The sequence below is a fragment of the Puma concolor genome, chromosome A2 (genome assembly GCF_028749965.1).
Source record: "Puma concolor isolate L17-30 chromosome A2, mPumCon1.1.hap2, whole genome shotgun sequence".
In the NCBI taxonomy this organism is placed as follows: domain Eukaryota; kingdom Metazoa; phylum Chordata; class Mammalia; order Carnivora; family Felidae; genus Puma; species Puma concolor.
The window spans coordinates 151,681,352-151,700,253 of record NC_141668.1 but is presented as its reverse complement, the minus strand read 5'-3'; the positions used below and the strand labels follow the sequence as shown (position 1 = coordinate 151,700,253).

Sequence of the window (18,902 nt, the reverse complement as noted above, 5' to 3'; positions counted from 1 at the left end):
TTAACTGTCAAAAAAAATGATAAATAAAATTTTAACTGTCAGTTATTATCTATTTTCTTCTTCCCATGAAAGAGGAGGGTGATTCTTCTGTATCATTCCTCCTCCCCCCCCCACACACACACATACACATCTTTCCTCTCTTTCTTCCAATATAGGTGGTTTCTTTATTCCAATATAGTTTGCATACACTCTTGTTTAAATTGGTAATCAACTCTTCTTTATTACAGCTAGGTAAATACTGTGGTGACCCAACTACTATGCTACTACACTTCCTTTCTTGGAGAACTTTGTTTTTTCCTGGAATTAATTGCTCCTTTTGTTATTTGCATGTTTCTTATTTCCTTTCGGTTTTTAAATCTGGCTAGGCTTTCCTACTACCTCTCTGTAATAAATCTCTCCTTCCAGCATTCCTCAAGGTCAAATCTGTTGGGTACTGTCAAGTTACTTTTTTTTTTCCAGGAAACTTGCCCTGTTTTTATTTGTTTCAGGAAACAAAGTTAGAGACAAAAGTTAGAGACTTTCCTCCTATATGTACAGACTTTTGGATGTCAGTCCTGGGTCTGAAAGTGAAGTGCTCTGGTGCTACTTAGAAGCTTTATATGTGTGCAAGGCTTGTCTCCAGCAGGCTTCCCTGTAGCTGACTAAAGAGGGTCTGGTCATTGGGTCAGAGCATCCTCTAATTCCTATAGCTACTGGTGTGTTCTCTTGGGCTTGTCTATTTCCTGAGAGAGGAATCATTTACCCTTCCTAGGGATGGAGTAGCCTGCCAATATTTTGGGAACCAAATAACACAAAGGGTCTGGGGACCTTCCAGTTTAGCAGGTAAACTTTGTATCGGTGCCTATTTTCATTTTGGCATGTCCACCCTCATATGTTGCTGTATCCTTGAGAACAGATCTCAGTAATCAGCTACTCCAGAGAGCAGCCCTCAGTCTTCTGACAGGATGGGGAAAGCCTGGTCACCCAGGGACATGAGATGGCAGAAGGGATCTTAGGGAGACTGTCAATCAATCTTCCTGGTTTTAGCCCTCATATCCCAGTCCCACAGAGGTACCTGGTGATGCCTACAGTTTCTGAAATCCTTGCTTCCTGTTGCTATCACTTCCAAAGGCTCTTGGCTGTCACCTTTCTCAAGTATATTAAGTCAGTCACCATGAAAGCTTTCAAAATTTGTTCACCTCTTCTGATTACTGTGTTCTTATTTCCTATTTCCTTTGTCTCTGTGGACATATGTATTTCTTAACTATCATTTTAGAGGATTTGAGCTGAAACAGAGATGAGGGAACATATGCAGTCCACCACACCAAATATAGAGTTCTGTACATATGTTCTTTTTTTCATGACAGCATTATTGAGATATAATTTGCATACCATAAAATTTACACTTTTATACTATACAGTTCAGTGTCCCTGATTATATCCCTCTTAAAAGACATCACAAATTAACAAGATCAAGCTAATAATTTATAACTTTGCACAAAGAAAAGCCCAAGACCAGATGGCTTAATTGGTACATTCTACCAAATTTTTAAGGAAGAATTAATACCAATCCTTCACAAGCTCTTACAAGAAATAGAAGAGGAGGGAACCCAACTCATTTTATGAGGTCAGTATTACCCTGACATGGAAACCAAAAACAGACATCACAAGAAAAGAAAACTATAGACCAATATCCCTTATAAATATAAATGCAAAACCTTTAGCAGCATACTAGCAAACAGAATCCAGGAACATATTAAAAGAAGCATACACCATGATCAAGTGGGATTGAACACAGAAATGCAAGGTTGGCTTAATATATGCTAATCAATCAATGTAATACACCATTAAATAGAATAAAGGACCAAAAGAGGATCATCATAATGGATGTTAAAAAAACACATTTTTTTAAAAAATCCACCAGCCTTTCATGATATAATCATTCAACAAACTAGAAATAGAAGGGAATTTCTTCAGACTGATGAAGGGCATCTATGACAAATCCACAGCTAACATCAGACTTAATAAGAAAAGATTGAATGCTTTCCTCTTAAGGTCAGGAACAAGAGAAAGACATCTGCTCTAACCACTTATATTCATTATATTGGAGGATCTAGCTGGAGCATTTAGGCACAAAAAAGAAATAAAAGTCACCCAGGTGGGAAAGGAAGAAGTAAAACTATGTCCTCAAATGACATGATTTTGTTTACAGAAAACCCTAAGACATCCAAAAAATACTATCAGAAGTAATAAGTTCAGCAAAGTTGAAGGATACACAATTAATATACAAAAATCGTATTTCTTAGCACTAGCAATGAACAATTCAAAAATAAAATTAAGAGACCAGTTCCATTTATAATAGTATAAAAACAAATAAAATAATTAGGAAAATTAATTTTAAAAGACATAAATAAATGAAAAGACACCCCATGTACATAGATTGGAACACTTAATATTGTTAAGACAGTACTTCACAAAGTGATATACAGGTTTTAATATAAGACCTCTCCAAGTTTGAGCTGCCATTTTGCAGATGTTGACAGTCTGATCTATAATTCATAGTGGAATGAAAGGGACTCAGAATAGCCAAATGGTCTTGCGAAAGAAAACAAAATTGAAGGATTCATACTTCCCAGTTTCAAAACTTACAAAAAAATAACAGTAATCAGAATTGGTACTAGCATGAAGATAGACATAAAGATCAATGGAATTGGATTGAGAGTCTAGAACTAAACCTTTATATTTAGTCATTTGATTTTCAATAATATTGCCAAGATAATTCAAAGAGTAAAGCAGTCATTTCAGCAAATGGTGCTGGGACAATTTGATATCTCTGTGCCAAAAAAAAAAGAAAAAAAAAAAACAGTTGTACCTCTACCTCATATCATATTTTAAAAATCAACAGGAAAGGGATCATAGACCTAAATGTAAGAGCTAAACTATAAACCTCTTAGAAGGAAACATAGGAGTGTATCTTTGTGTCCTTCAGTTTAGCAGTGATTTCTTAGTTATGACACCAAAAGCAAGCAACAAAAGAAAAAACAGATGTAGACTTCATCAAAATTAAAAACTTATGTATTTCAAAGTATGCCAACAAGAAAGTGAAACAACCCACAGAATGGAAGAAAATATTGACAAATCATATCTACTAAAGGACTTGCATGTAAAATATATAGAATATATAAATATAAAAAAATAAAAAGGCAACTTGATTTCAAAATGAGCAAAGTATTTGTTTTTTGTTTATTTATATATGGAATTTATTGTCAAATTGGTTTCCATACAACACCCAGTGCTCATCCCAAAAGGTGCCCTCCTCAATACCCATCACCCACCCTCTCCTCCCTCCCACCCCCCATCAACCCTTAGTTTGTTCTCAGTTCTCAACAGTCTCTTATGCTTTGGCTCTCTCCCACTCTAACCTCTTTTTTTTTTTTTTTCCTTCCCCTCCCCCATGGGTTCCTGTTAAGTTTCTCAGGATCCACATAAGAGTGAAACCATATGGTATCTGTCTTTCTCTGTATGGCTTATTTCACTTAGCATCACACTCTCCAGTTCCATCCACGTTGCTACAAAAGGCCATATTTCATTTTTTCTCATTGCCACGTAGTATTCCATTGTGTATATAAACCACAATTTCTTTATCCATTCATCAGTTGATGGACATTTAGGCTCTTTCCATAATTTGGCTATTGTTGAGAGTGCTGCTATGAACATTGGGGTACAAGTGCCCCTATGCATCAGTACTCCTGTGTCCCTTGGATAAATTCCTAGCAGTGCTACTGCTGGGTCATAGGGTAGGTCTATTTTTAATTTTCTGAGGAACCTCCACACTGCTTTCCAGAGCGGTTGCACCAATTTGCATTCCCACCAACAGTGCAAGAGGGTTCCCGTTTTTCCACATCCTCGCCAGCATCTATAGTCTCCTGATTTGATCATTTTGGCCACTCTGACTGGCGTGAGGTGATACCTGAGTGTGGTTTTGATTTGTATTTCCCTGATAAGGAGCGACGCTGAACATCTTTTCATGTGCCTGTTGGCCATCCGGATGTCTTCTTTTTTTTTTTAAATTTTTTTTTCAACGTTTATTTATTTTTGGGACAGAGAGAGACAGAGCATGAACGGGGGAGGGGCAGAGAGAGAGGGAGACACAGAATCTGAAACAGGCTCCAGGCTCTGAGCCATCAGCCCAGAGCCTGACGCGGGGCTCAAACTCACGGACTGCGAGATCGTGACCTGGCTGAAGTCGGACGCTTAACCGACTGCGCCACCCAGGCGCCCCCCGGATGTCTTCTTTTGAGAAGTGTCTATTCATGTTTTCTGCCCATTTCTTCACTGGGTTATTTGCTTTTCGGGTGTGGAGTTTGGTGAGCTCTTTATAGATTTTGGATACTAGCCCTTTGTCCGATATGTCGTTGGCAAATATCTTTTCCCATTCCGTTGGTTGCCTTTTAGTTTTGTTGGTTGTTTCCTTTGCTGTGCAGAAGCTTTTTATCTTCATAAGGTCCCAGTAATTCACTTTTGCTTTTAATTCCCTTGCCTTTGGGGATGTGTCGAGTAAGAGATTGCTACGGCTGAGGTCAGAGAGGTCTTTTCCTGCTTTCTCCTCTAAGGTTTTGATGGTTTCCTGTCTCACATTCAGGTCCTTTATCCATTTTGAGTTTATTTTTGTGAATGGTGTGAGAAAGTGGTCTAGTTTCAACCTTCTGCATGTTGCTGTCCAGTTCTCCCAGCACCATTTGTTAAAGAGACTGTCTTTTTTCCATTGGATGTTCTTTCCTGCTTTGTCAAAGGTTAGTTGGCCATACGTTTGTGGGTCTAGTTCTGGGGTTTCTATTCTATTCCATTGGTCTATGTGTCTGTTTTTGTGCCAATACCATGCTGTCTTGATGATGACAGTTTGTAGTAGAGGCTAAAGTCTGGGATTGTGATGCCTCCTGCTTTGGTCTTCTTCTTCAAAATTACTTTGGCTATTCGGGGCCTTTTGTGGTTCCATATGAATTTTAGGATTGCTTGTTCTAGTTTCGAGAAGAATGCTGGTGCCATTTTGATTGGGATTGCATTGAATGTGTAGATAGCTCTGGGTAGTATTGACATTTTGACAATATTTATTCTTCCAATCCATGAGCAGGGAATGTCTTTCCATTTCTTTAAATCTTCTTCAATTACCTTCATAAGCTTTCTATAGTTTTCAGCATACAGATCCTTTACATCTTTGGTTAGATTTATTCCTAGGTATTTTATGCTTCTTGGTGCAATTGTGAATGGGATCAGTTTCTTTATTTGTCTTTCTGTTGCTTCATTGTTAGTGTATAAGAATGCAACTGATTTCTGTACATTGATTTTGTATCCTGCAACTTTGCTGAATTCATGTATCAGTTCTAGCAGACTTTTGGTGGAGTCTATCGGATTTTCCATGTATAATATCATGTCATCTGCAAAAAGCGAAAGCTTGACTTCATCTTTGCCACTTTTGATGCCTTTGATTTCCTTTTGTTGTCTGATTGCTGATGCTAGAACTTCCAGCACTATGTTAAACAACAGCGGTGAGAGTGGGCATCCCTGTCGTGTTCCTGATCTCAGGGAAAAAGCTCTCAGTTTTTCCCCATTGAGGATGATGTTAGCTGTGGGCTTTTCATAAATGGCTTTTATGATCTTTAAGTATGTTCCTTCTATCCCGACTTTCTCAAGGGTTTTTATTAAGAAAGGGTGCTGGATTTTGTCAAAGGCCTTTTCTGCATCGATTGACAGGATCATATGGTTCTTCTCTTTTTTTTTGTTAATGTGATGTATCACGTTGATTGATTTGCGAATGTTGAACCAGCCCTGCATCCCAGGAATGAATCCCACTTGATCATGGTGAATAATTCTTTTTATATGCCGTTGAATTCGATTTGCTAGTATCTTATTGAGAATTTTTGCATCCATATTCATCAGGGATATTGGCCTGTAGTTCTCTTTTTTTACTGGGTCTCTGTCTGGTTTAGGAATCAAAGTAATACTGGCTTCATAGAATGAGTCTGGAAGTTTTCCTTCCCCTTCTATTTCTTGGAATAGCTTGAGAAGGATAGGTATTATTTCTGCTTTAAACGTCTGGTAGAACTCCCCTGGGAAGCCATCTGGTCCTGGACTCTTATTTGTTGGGAGATTTTTGATAACTGATTCAATTTCTTCGCTGGTTATGGGTCTGTTCAAGCTTTCTATTTCCTCCTGATTGAGTTTTGGAAGAGTGTGGGTGTTCAGGAATTTGTCCATTTCTTCCAGGTTGTCCAATTTGTTGGCATATAATTTTTCATAGTATTCCCTGATAATTGTTTGTATCTCTGAGGGATTGGTTGTAATCATTCCATTTTCATTCATGATTTTATCTATTTGGGTCATCTCCCTTTTCTTTTTGAGAAGCCTGGCTAGAGGTTTGTCAATTTTGTTTATTTTTTCAAAAAACCAACTCTTGGTTTCGTTGATCTGCTCTACAGTTTTTTTAGATTCTATATTGTTTATTTCTGCTCTGATCTTTATTATTTCTCTTCTTCTGCTGGGTTTAGGCTGCCTTTGCTGTTCTGCTTCTAGTTCCTTTAGGTGTGCTGTTAGATTTTGTATTTGGGATTTTTCTTGTTTCTTGAGATAGGCCTGGATTGCAATGTATTTTCCTCTCAGGACTGCCTTCGCTGCGTCCCAAAGCGTTTGGATTGTTGTATTTTCATTTTCGTTTGTTTCCATATATTTTTTAATTTCTTCCCTAATTGCCTGGTTGACCCACTCATTCGTTAGTAGGGTGTTCTTTAACCTCCATGCTTTTGGAGGTTTTCCAGACTTTTTTCTGTGGTTGATTTCAAGCTTCATAGCGTTGTGGTCTGAAAGTATGCATGGTATGATTTCAATTCTTGTAAACTTATGAAGGGCTGTTTTGTGACCCAGTATATGATCTATCTTGGAGAATGTTCCATGTGCACTCGAGAAGAAAGTATATTCTGTTGCTTTGGGATGCAGAGTTCTAAATATATCTGTCAAGTCCATCTGATCCAATGTCTCATTCAGGGCCCTTGTTTCTTTATTGACCGTGTGTCTAGATGATCTATCCATTTCTGTAAGTGGGGTGTTAAAGTCCCCTGCAATTACCACATTCTTCTCAATAAGGTTGCTTATGTTTATGAGTAATTGTTTTATATATTTGGGCGCTCCGGTATTCGGCGCATAGACATTTATAATTGTTAGCTCTTCCTGATGGATAGACCCTGTCACTATTATATAATGTCCTTCTTCATCTCTTGTTACAGCCTTTAATTTAAAGTCTAGTTTGTCTGATATAAGTATGGCTACTCCAGCTTTCTTTTGGCTTCCAGTAGCATGATAAATAGTTCTCCATCCCCTCACTCTCAATCTAAAGGTGTCCTCAGGTCTAAAATGAGTCTCTTGTAGACAGCAAATAGATGGGTCTTGTTTTTTTATCCATTCTGATACCCTATGTCTTTTGGTTGGCGCATTTAATCCATTTACATTCAGTGTTATTATAGAAAGATATGGGTTTAGAGTCATTGTGATGTCTGTATGTTTCATGCTTGTAGCGATGTCTCTGGTACTTTGTCTCACAGGGTCCCCCTTAGGATCTCTTGGAGGGCTGGTTTAGTGGTGACAAATTCCTTCAGTTTTTGTTTGTTTGGGAAGACCTTTATCTCTCCTTCTATTCTAAATGACAGACTTGCTGGATAAAGGATTCTCGGCTGCATATTTTTTCTGTCTAGCACACTGAAAATCTCGTGCCAATTCTTTCTGGCCTGCCAAGTTTCAAAAGAGAGATCAGTCACGAGTCTTATAGGTCTCCCTTTATATGTGAGGGCACGTTTACCCCTTGCTGCTTTCAGAATTTTCTCTTTATCCTTGTATTTTGCCAGTTTCACTATGATATGTCGTGCAGAAGATCGATTCAAGTTACGTCTGAAGGGAGTTCTCTGTGCCTCTTGGATTTCAATGCCTTTTTCCTTCCCCAGTTCAGGGAAGTTCTCAGCTATGATTTCTTCAAGTACCCCTTCAGCACCTTTCCCTCTCTCTTCCTCCTCTGGGATACCAATTATGCGTAGATTATTTCTTTTTAGTGTATCACTTAGTTCTCTAATTTTCCCCTCATACTCCTGGATTTTTTTATCTCTCTTTTTCTCAGCTTCCTCTTTTTCCATAACTTTATCTTCTAGTTCACCTATTCTCTCCTCTGCCTCTTCAATCCGAGCCGTGGTGGTTTCCATTTTGTTATGCATTTCGTTTAAAGCGTTTTTCAGCTCCTCGTGACTGTTCCTTAGTCCCTTGATCTCTGTAGCAAGAGATTCTCTGCTGTCAGCTATACTGTTTTCAAGCCCAGCGATTAATTTTATGACTATTATTCTAAATTCACTTTCTGTTATATTATTTAAATCCTTTTTGATCAGCTCATTAGCTGTGGTTATTTCCTGGAGATTCTTCTGAGGGGAATTCTTCCGCTTGGTCATTTTGGATAGTCCCTGGCGTGGTGAGGACCTGCAGGGCACTTCCCCTGTGCTGTGGTGTATAACTGGAGTTGGTGGGCGGAGCCGCAGTCAGACCTGATGTCTGCCCCCAGCCCACCGCTGTGTCCACAGTCAGACTGGTGTGTGCCTTCTCTTCCCCTCTCCTAGGGGCGGGATTCACTGTGGGGTGGGGTGGCCTGTCTGGGCTACTTGCACACTGCCAGGCTTGTGATGCTGGGGATCTGGCGTCTTAGCTGGGGTGGGTAGGCAAGGTGCACAGGGGCAGGAGGGGCAGGCTTAGCTTGCTTCTCCTTAGGTGATCCACTTCAGGAGGGGCCCTGTGGCAGCAGGAGGGAGTCAGATCCGCTGCCGGGGGTTTGGCTCCGCAGAAGCGCAGAGTTGGGTGTTTGCGCAGAGCGAGCAAGTTCCCTGGCAGGAACTGGTTCTCTTTGGGATTTTGGCTGGGGGATGGGCGAGGGAGATGGCGCTGGCGAGCGCCTTTGTTCCCCACCAAACTGAGCTCTGTTGTCCGGGGGCTCAGCAGCTCTCCTTCCCTTTGTCCTCCAGCCTTCCCGCTTTCTGAGCAGAGCTGTTAACTTACGACCTCCCAGACGCTAAGTCGCGCTTGCTGTCGGAACACAGTCCGTCAGGCCCCTCCGCTTTTTGCAAGCCAGACTCGGGGGCTCTGCTTGGCCGGCGAGCCGCCCCTCCGCCCCGGCTCCCTCCCGCCAGTCCGTGGAGCGCTCACCGCCTCGCCGCCCTTCCTACCCTCTTCCGTGGGCCTCTCGTCTGCGCTTGGCTCCGGCGACTCCGTTCTGCTAATCCTCTGGCGGTTTTCTGGGTTATTTAGGCAGGTGTAGGTGGAATCTAAGTGATCAGCAGGACGCGCGGTGAGCCCAGCGTCCTCCTACGCCGCCATCTTCCCTCCGTTCCATGAGCAAAGTATTTGAATAGACATTTCCTCAAAGAAGATACAGATGGCCAACAGGCATATGAAAAGATGCTCAGCGTCACTCCTCATCAGGGAAATACAAATCAAAACCACACTCAGATACCACCTCACGCCAGGCAGAGTGGCCAAAATGAACAAATCAGGAGACTATAGATGCTGGAGAGGATGTGGAGAAACGGGAACCCTCTTGCACTGTTAGTGGGAATGCAAACTGATGCAGCCACTCTGGAAAACAGTGTGGAGGTTCCTCAAAAAATTAAAAATAGATCTACCCTATGAGCCATCAATAGCACAGCTAGGAATTTACCCAAGGGATACAGGAGTGCTGATGCATAGGGGCACTTGGACCCCGATGTTTATAGCAGCACTCTCAACAATAGCCAAATTATGGAAAGAGCCTAAATGTCCATCAACTGATGAATGGATAAAGAAATTGTGGTTTATATACACAATGGAATACTACGTGGCAATGAGAAAGAATGAAATATGGCCTTCTGTAGCAACGTGGATGGAACTGGAGAGTGTTATGCTAAGTGAAATAAGTCATACAGAGGAAGACAGATACCATATGTTTTCACTCTTATGTGGATCCTGAGACTTAACAGAAGACCATGGGGGAGGGAAAGGGGGAAAAAAAGGTTAGAGAGGGAGGGAGCCAAACCATAAGAGACTCTTAAAAACTGGGAATAAACTGAGGGTTGATGGGAGGTGGGAGGGAGAGGACGGTGGGTGATGGGCATTGAGGAGGGCATTGAGGAGGCTCATCCAGGGATGAGCCCTGGATGTTGTATGGAAACCAATTTGACAATAAATTTCATATTAAAAAAAAGAAGATACATAAATTGCCAATACACCCATGAAAAGATGTTTAACATCATTAGTCATTAGGGAAATGCGAGTCAAAACCACAATAAGACACCACTTCACATTGAGAGTGGATCTAATCAAAAAGACAAATATTAATTCTAGTTTAAATATTTGGTGGAATTCACCAGTGAAGCCATCTGGTCATGCACTTTTCTTAGTGTGAATCTTTTAAATTATTAATTTCATCTCTTCATTTATGATAGGTCTATTCAGATTTTGTTTCATTTTAAATGAATTCTGGTTTTTTGTATCTTTCTAAGAATTTTTCCATTTCATTGAGATTATATAATTTGTTGGTGTACATTTATTTATGGTAGTACCTTATAATCCTTTTTAGTTCTGTGTCATTGGTAATGGTGTCCCTTCTTTCATTCCTAATTTTAGTAATAGTGTCTTCTTTCTCTCTTTTTTTTCCCTCTTTTTTCTTGGGTTTGTCAATTTTGTTGATCTTTTCAAAGAATCAACTTTCGGTTTCATTTTTTGCTCTGTTCTGTTCTCTCTGTTTCACTTATTATTCCCTTCTACTTGCTTTATGTTTAGTTTGCTCTTCTTTCTCTAGTTTCTTAAGGTGTAAGGTGGGTTTTGATTTGAGATTGTAACTCTTTTTATTTTATTTTATTATTTATTTTTGAGAGGGAAAGACAGGGAGAGAATGAGCATGAGTGGGGGAGGGGCAGAGAGAGAGGGGGACAGAGGATCTGAAGCAGGCTCTGTGCTGACAGCAGCCAGCCATTGTGGGGCTCAGACTCACAAACTGTGAGATCATGACCTGAGCCAAAGTCAGCTACTCAACCAACTAAGCCACCCAGGCACTCCAAGACCTTATCTCTTTTTAATGTAGGCACTATAGCTATAAGTCATAGCTTCATCCCATAAATTTTGATTTGATGTTTTCATTTTTATTCATCTCAAAGTATTCCTAGTTTCACTTGTGCTTTCTTGTTTAACCCATTGGTTATTTGGGAGTTTATTGTTTAATTCACATATTTTTTTAATTTATTTATTTTGAGAGAGAGAGAGAGCAAACACTGAAGCAGGGTGAGGGGCAGAGAGAGAACCCCAAGTAGAGAGGAAGAGAGAGAGCAAGCAAACACCGAAGCAGGGTGAGGGGCAGAGTGAGAACCCCAAGTAGACTCCACAGTCAGCTCAGAGCCCAGTGTGGGGTTTGAACTCACCAACCCATGAGATCATGACCTGAGTGGAAATCAAGAGATGGATGCTTAACCAACTGAGCCACCCATGCACCCCCTAATACACATGTGTTTTACTTTCCCAAATTTCCTTCTACTATAGATTTCTAACTCCCTTCCATAGTGGTTGAAGAACATGCTTTATATGATTGCATTTCTCTTAAATATATTGAGGCTTTTTTTATGGACTGACATACATTCTGTCCTAGAGAAGAGAATGCATATATCCTTCTATGTGTATCCTGCTATTGTGGGATGGAGTGTCTTATATGTCTATTAGGTCTAATTAGTCTATAGTATTGTTCAGGATTTCTTTTTCCTTGCTGATCTTCTATTTAGTTGTGCTATACATTATTGAAAGTGGTATATTGAAGCCTCCAACTACCATTGTTGAATTGTCTATTTTTCCTTTTAATTCTGTCAGATTTTGCTTCATGTGTTCTGGGGTTCTTTTTTAAATGCATATATGTTAATAATTAAGTCTTTAAAACATATTGGCTCTTTAGTTATTATAAAATGGTTTTTTTTTTTTTTTTGGTCTCTAATGACAGTTTTTGTTAAAGTCTATATTGTTTAATATCAATATAGCCATACCAGCTCTCTTGGGTACCATTTTCATTGAGTATATTTTCTATCCTTTTACTGTCAATATATTTATGTCTTTGAATCTAAAGTATGTATCTTGTAGACCACATATAATTGGATAATGTTTATTTGTTATCCATCTTTCCATCTCTGCCTTTTGATTAGAATGTTTCATTCATTTACATTTACTGTAATTACCAATAAGTTAGGATGTACATCTGCCATTTTGCTGTTTGTTTCATATCTGTCTTATATCTTCTTTGTCCCTCTTTTCCTCCATTTATCCCTTGTTTTATGTTAAATAAATATTTTTAGTGTGCCATTTTAATTCTTCATTGTTTCTTTTAGTATATTTTTAAAGTTATTTTCTTAGTGATTGCCATGGGAATTACAATTAACATCTTAAAACTATCTACCAATTTCATTTTATAGTATACAAAACCTTGCTCCAATAAAACTCCAGTTCTTTCCCCTTTTTGTGCTGTTACTGTCATATAAATTACATATTTATATATTATAATCTCATCAACATAGTTTTATAAATATTGCTTTATGCAGTTGCCTTGTAAATCAAAAAGGAAAAGAGTAAATGAATTTACATATATACTATCTTCTATATTTACCTATATAGTCACCTTTCCTAGTGTTTTATATTTCTTTATATCAATTAAGTTACTTTTATTTAAGTCTGAGAAACTCCCATTAGTATTTCTTATAGGGCAGGTCTACTAATAAATTCTCACAGTTTTGGGTTTTTTTTTTTTTTTACTCTTAAGAATTTTTTTTTTACATTACATTTTTCTTTACATTAAGAATGTCTTAATTTTGTCTTCATTTTTGAATGATAGTCTCGCTATCATTAGCGAGATATTCATGTTCATGTTATTTCAGTACTTTGAATATGTCATTCTAATACCTTCTGGCCTCCATCATATCTGCTGGTAAGTTACCTATTATGGAAAATCATTTGGGGCGCCTGGGTGGCGCAGTCGGTTAAGCGTCCGACTTCAGCCAGGTCACGATCTCGCGGTCCGTGAGTTCGAGCCCCGCGTCAGGCTCTGGGCTGATGGCTCAGAGCCTGGAGCCTGTTTCCGATTCTGTGTCTCCCTCTCTCTCTGCCCCTCCCCCGTTCATGCTCTGTCTCTCTCTGTCCCAAAAATAAATAAACGTTGAAAATCATTTGCACATGATAAATTATTTTTCTCTTGTTGCTTTCAAGATTCTCTTTGTTTTTGGCATCTGGCAGTTTCACTATGATATGTCTGTATGTAGATTTCTTTGGTCTTATCCTATCTGGAGTTCATTGAGCTGTTTGGATGTGTAATTGGAGTTTTTTCATCAAATTTGGGTTAACCAATATTCCTTCAAAAAGTTCTTCAACATCTCCTCCTCTTTTTCTCTCCTGTTTTTCTGATTCTCCTATTATTTGTATGTTTTTACAATTGGTGGTGTCCCACAGGTCTCATGCTTTGTTTGTTTTTCTCCATTTTTTTCTTTCTGTTCCTCTGAACAATCTCAGTTGACCTATCTTTTAAATTTCCTGATTCTTTCTTCTGTCAGTTCAAATCTGCTGTTGAGCTTCTCTAGCAAAATTTACATTTTAGGTATGGTACTATTAAACTCTAAAATTTCTATTTAATGCTTTTTATTTTTTTTTTCAACGTTTATTTTTGGGACAGAGAGAGACAGAGCATGAACGGAGGAGGGGCAGAGAGAGAGGGAGACACAGAATCAGAAACAGGCTCCAGGCTCTGAGCCATCAGCCCAGAGCCTGACGCGGGGCTCAAACTCACGGACCGCGAGATCGTGACCTGGCTGAAGTTGGACGCTTAACCGACTGCGCCACCCAGGCGCCCCTATTTAATGCTTTTTAAATAATTTATATCTATTTTATTGATATTCTCTATTTGGTGAGATATTGTCCTTGTACTTTCCTTTAATTCTTTGGCATGGTTTCCTTTAGTTCTTTGAGGGTATTTATAACAGCTGATTTAAAGTCTTTTCCTAGTAAGTCCAGTATTTGAGCTACCTCAGGTAAAGTTTCTCTTGACTTCTTTTTCCTGTGTATGGGTCATACTTTCATGTTTAATTTCACATCTTACAATTTTTTTGTTGAAAACTGGAAAATGTAAATAACGTGGCAACTCTGGAAATCAGATCTCACCCCACCCCACATCCCAGGATTTGTTGTTGTTGCTTTTTTTTGTTTTGTTGTTGTTATTGATATTTGTTTACTTGCTTGTTTAGTGACTTTCCTGGACTAATTCTTTAATGTCTGTATTCTTTGTTGTGTGAAGCCACTGAGGTCTTCATTCAGTTAGCTTAGTGGTCAGCTAACACCTGGACAGAGATTTCCTTAAATGCCTTAAGCCAATAAGTCTTTGATACTTTGCTAAATGTCTGTATGCATGTATTGGGTCTCACCTTCAGTGCTCCAGCAGTTTACATTATTGCCTTAGCCTTCACTTCCTACTTCTCATAGAGCCACAAAGTCAGCCAGGGTGAGAGATTAGGTTTCTTCGGTCTTTCCTTGGAATATGTACAGCCCTAACGTGTGTGGACTTCCAGATTCCCACGTATATGTCAGAGATTTTCAAAGTCCCTATACATACATATATATAGATAGATAGATCTATATCTATATATAGATATAGATCTATCTATATATATATATCTCATTCCCCAGATTTTCTTTTAACTCTTCTGGCAATTTTCTTACGTGTTCTGATATGGCCTCTTCATGCAGCTAGGATGTTAAATCCTTATGGCTGATTTTTTTCCCCAATAAATGCCCCCAAGTAAAAGGCTCTTCTCATTGAGTAAGCTCTGAACCAGATCGAATAAGCTCTCTGAATGGGAATTTCCTAGGTTGCTGCCAGACAGATAGAAAAGTTAATAATTTTCTGAGGACAGCACTTTTGAGGGAGCTCCAAAACCATTTTGTCCCTTCTAGTGAATGCTAAGCTGCTGGTTTTCACTACTACTGTAGTTCTGCAGTTGCTTGTTTTCAGGGATACCATGGAGGTAGGAAGAAGAAGGGGATAAGAATAGGGCAAATTAAAATGCAATGAAGTCCACTGTTCCTACTAAGATTCAACCCATTTTTCTTGAATAGCACTCCTTGGATTGTTGTAACTCCTTGCTTAACCTGTCTTTGCCCGTATTCTCATTGCTTTCATATAGGAGCACATTTTTGGAGGTCTTCATTCTGCCATTCCTAAAGTGCTTCTCCTGTCAATGTGTTCTTAACATCCACGAAAGCAGATTCTTAGCATCAAGTGCCCAAGGACCAGGACTCAAAGAATGAGACCCACAGACCCAGTTGGATACCGGTTCTGATGGGCTGTAACTTTCCCTATGCTTTGGGATTTAGGTACTAGGCTCAGTGGGTACAGAGCTGCATCTGTTCTACCCAGTTTGGGTCTTCTCCCATCTAGCCTACATCTGACTCTCATGCAGTCCTCTAAAAGAGAAGTAACTCACAAAGGGAATCGGAATCTGACCCACTGATTCCACCCATTCTTATGGTCTAGAGGTCAGGAAAGCCCTGTTGAGGAAATGCATGCTGTAGTAGTAGTGGTGGTATCTCACATCAGATTTTCCTCCTGGATCAGGAATTCCTGCTGAAGATTTTCTGTGTGTTCCGGAACCTGATGAAGATGAGTGTCTTCCCTCGGGACTGGATGGTGATGAGACTTCTCACAAGCAAGTGAGTGTGGAAGCACCAGCATCAACAGAGCTATTCTCAGACTAAGGAGAGAGAGTGTGTGTGAGAGGCAGAGAGAAAGCAAGACAGAGATGATTGCCAAGGCCTTGGGGACAGAGAGAATAGGGTAAATGTGAAAAATGTTTGGAGGCACAATCAGCAGGACTTGACTGTTTACCATAAATTCAAGAAGAAAGCATTGAAGATAGTTCAAAATGGAGTCGTAAGTGCCTGGCAGATGATCCCATGGTTCATATAGAAAAGGAATACAAAGGATGTGAAATAATAATACCCAGAGAAGGTTCCTCCTTGAGAAAGACCTGTTTCATGGACCACTGGCTTTTGTTGCTCTCTAGTTGCAAGCAGTATCCCAAGCCCTCCTCTTCATTTGATTTGTGTTGTCTGCCAGATATTGCTTGCCTCCCACAGCTAATGCTCATTACGCACCCGAGACCTGGCTATAAGGCTTTGACCACTTCTGAGTCCAGCCACAGAATTCACCCTTAGACTGCTCCCAGATCGCCTGTTCCATTCATATTTCTAGCCTGTACTTCTAATTGGCAAACCAGGAGAGTGATGCAGGTGGTAAGGTGCTAACTCATCTGGTTTCCCTCCACTCAGGAGAAGGCCACTTGGTTTCCACTTTCTAGCCCTCAGCCTTCTCCCACTGATTCACTTTTTATGTTGGCAATACATGTAACATAGTGACATTATTTATGTTAGATATTCACAAGGTATCAGTACGGTCTTTCTACTTTGTATCTTTTATGGAGCACTTTTTTTCTTTTTTCAAAATTGCAAACATTTTATAGAGAACAGAAGAATGGTTATAAACAAAGTTGCACATGTATTTCCTCAAATCATGGATTTTCCATTTGACTCTCTTTTGTTTCTTTCTCTTAGCTCTACTCAGAGCACTTCATGGTCCTCCTCAGCCCATCCTACAGCAACAGCCTCTTCTTTTAAGGCTTTTACCTTTCAAATTTGTTACTTCCTGTGCTGGTGGACTGGTCTCTCTAATGCACTTTTTTTTGCCTTGCCTCTCTTCTGCACCAAAGCCAGGGTAGTCAGTGTTAGACATACATTCTTTTGCCTGGCACCTAAGGCCCTCTGTAATCAAACCCTTACCTGCCTGTCCCACTTCATTTCCTCTCTGCTTTAACCTGTGCCCTTGACTCTGGCAAGCCAGGCTCCCATTGCTCCTTGTATTTGCCCAGGCTAAAATTGAGAGTGATATTCTAGACCAAAGGCTGAAAACAAATGACTTATAGATAAAAATAATAGTATATGATAAGAGTTTATGATAAAAGGGATTTAATCATTATAAACCCTTATTATCAAGTAAAATAATAAAATTATTCTCTAAGTTCTCTGGTAGTCATTATATACATTCATTACCCAAAAGTCCTCAAAATACTAGAATCACTCTTTGAACTAGAAGAAATCTTAAAGAACCAACTAACTTCCCCCACCCCCTGTTATAGGGAGGGACCCTTGGGCTCAGGCAGAAGTTGTACCAAGGTCAGGTAATGGCAGAGCCAGGCCTAGAACCACTGATGTTCTATGCTGTCCTGCCAACTATGGAGCATTTCTCCAAGACCAGTTTTCTGTGAGGTTTCTGCCATCTATCCATTTCCCTCATAGTTACATCTTATATGAGAGCAAGTTGTACTCAAGATGTTTACTCATAGGTCATAGATGCTAAGTTGACAGATGCCATTGTTAGTGTTTTAACTCTGCCAATGCCTTGTTCCCTTACTACAGTATTATAGTCACTACTGTCCAGTACCTGTCTTCTGCACTGCACAAGAATTTTACAGAGACAGACTTCGACTTTAAGGTAGGAGCTCCTGAGATCCATTGCTATATTTGTAATAACAGTAGAAAGCCTAAAAACAAGCTCACTGTTTTTGTTCCTGTTTTTGTTTTACTTAAAATTAACAACCATTTTATTTTACTCACAATTTTTCAGGTCAGGGATTTGAGATGGACTTAGCTAGGTGTCAGATGTGTGGCTGGGAGCTAGGGCAGGCTCACTGGGCTTTTGCTTTATTAATATGCTCATAGTATTGAACCACTTCCAAGTTTGATAATGACTAGGATATGACCCAAGAGTCTCCCTTTTGGAGGTACTGGGAACCAGACATCCAGGAGTAGGCTTTCTAGGCCAGAAACAACACTATTGGTTTTAAGAGGAGTCAAGAAAAAAAAAAAAAGTTGTTTGCAAAGACATTTATAAAGGAAAAAAACCAAAATCTTAAAATTGTAAAATGAATTCTGTGCTACATCCATATATTTAGAATCTCTCCTTGCAAGGTTAAGGACTTGGGCTGTCACAAGTTTTCTCTTTCTCTGTCTCTCTAGGTGTGGAATTCTTATTTTAGCCTGGCAGTTCTGTTCATAAATCAGCCAAGCCTTCAGCTAGAAATCATCACTTCAGCCAAGAGGAAGAAGATTATAGATAAGTAAGACATATGTTTCTTATTCACCTCCCTACCACACATCCAGATAGGGTTATGTTTCCATGAGTGGTTCCTCAGAAGTCCACAAGGTTCTCACTGGGTAGCTTTCCAAAGAGCCAAATGTGAGAGTTCAGTTGACAGCCAAATGACGTAGTGCTGGGGGAAGCATTAGAGACAGTGCTGAAGTGCTAGCCTTATTGGGTTTATAGCCCCACCTTCCTGAACTTTCTCCCACTGAAAGCTGGATCCTGTGTTATTATTTCCAGGTATGGGGACATGCGTGTGATGATGGCTTATGAACTGTTCAGCATGTGGCAGAATTTGGGTAGGTCTTTTCTCCCTATTTTTCTCTTCCACATATTGCATAGCCAAATAAAAAGTGATAAGACTAGTAACTTCCCCCAGGTTTTATGGATGTTGATTCAGACCAAAGTGACCTTTACATATCTTTAACGTAACACCTCAGGTGGAAGTTGCCACGCATGTACACGGAGCCTTTTAGAGGGAGAGTTAGGCTGAGAAGCAAGACCCCAGTAACACACATGCACGTTCCCTTTTTGGAGAACTAAAGTCCAAAGGAGAAGAGTATGAAGGCTCTAGGAGTTTTTTCCAGCTTAAGAACTGATGCCAGTAAGATCTTCTGTACTCTTCATGTCCCAGTCCAAAAGTGGCAGACTCAGAAAC

General features: G+C 39.7%; 1 protein-coding gene across 14 annotated transcripts in view; it reads left to right on the top strand.

The window, feature by feature from the left end:
• Window positions 1-18,902, top strand: part of DOCK3 (dedicator of cytokinesis 3) — a 602,545-nt gene that overhangs the window by 524,726 nt on the left and 58,917 nt on the right. For all 14 annotated transcript variants that reach the window (XM_086698089.1, XM_086698088.1, XM_086698093.1 and 11 more), the window contains 4 exons: window positions 15,665-15,759; window positions 17,521-17,596; window positions 18,121-18,221; window positions 18,485-18,543. In XM_086698089.1, the coding sequence (XP_086554215.1) occupies window positions 15,665-15,759; window positions 17,521-17,596; window positions 18,121-18,221; window positions 18,485-18,543 (331 nt within the window). The remainder of the gene's footprint in view (window positions 1-15,664; window positions 15,760-17,520; window positions 17,597-18,120; window positions 18,222-18,484; window positions 18,544-18,902) is intronic.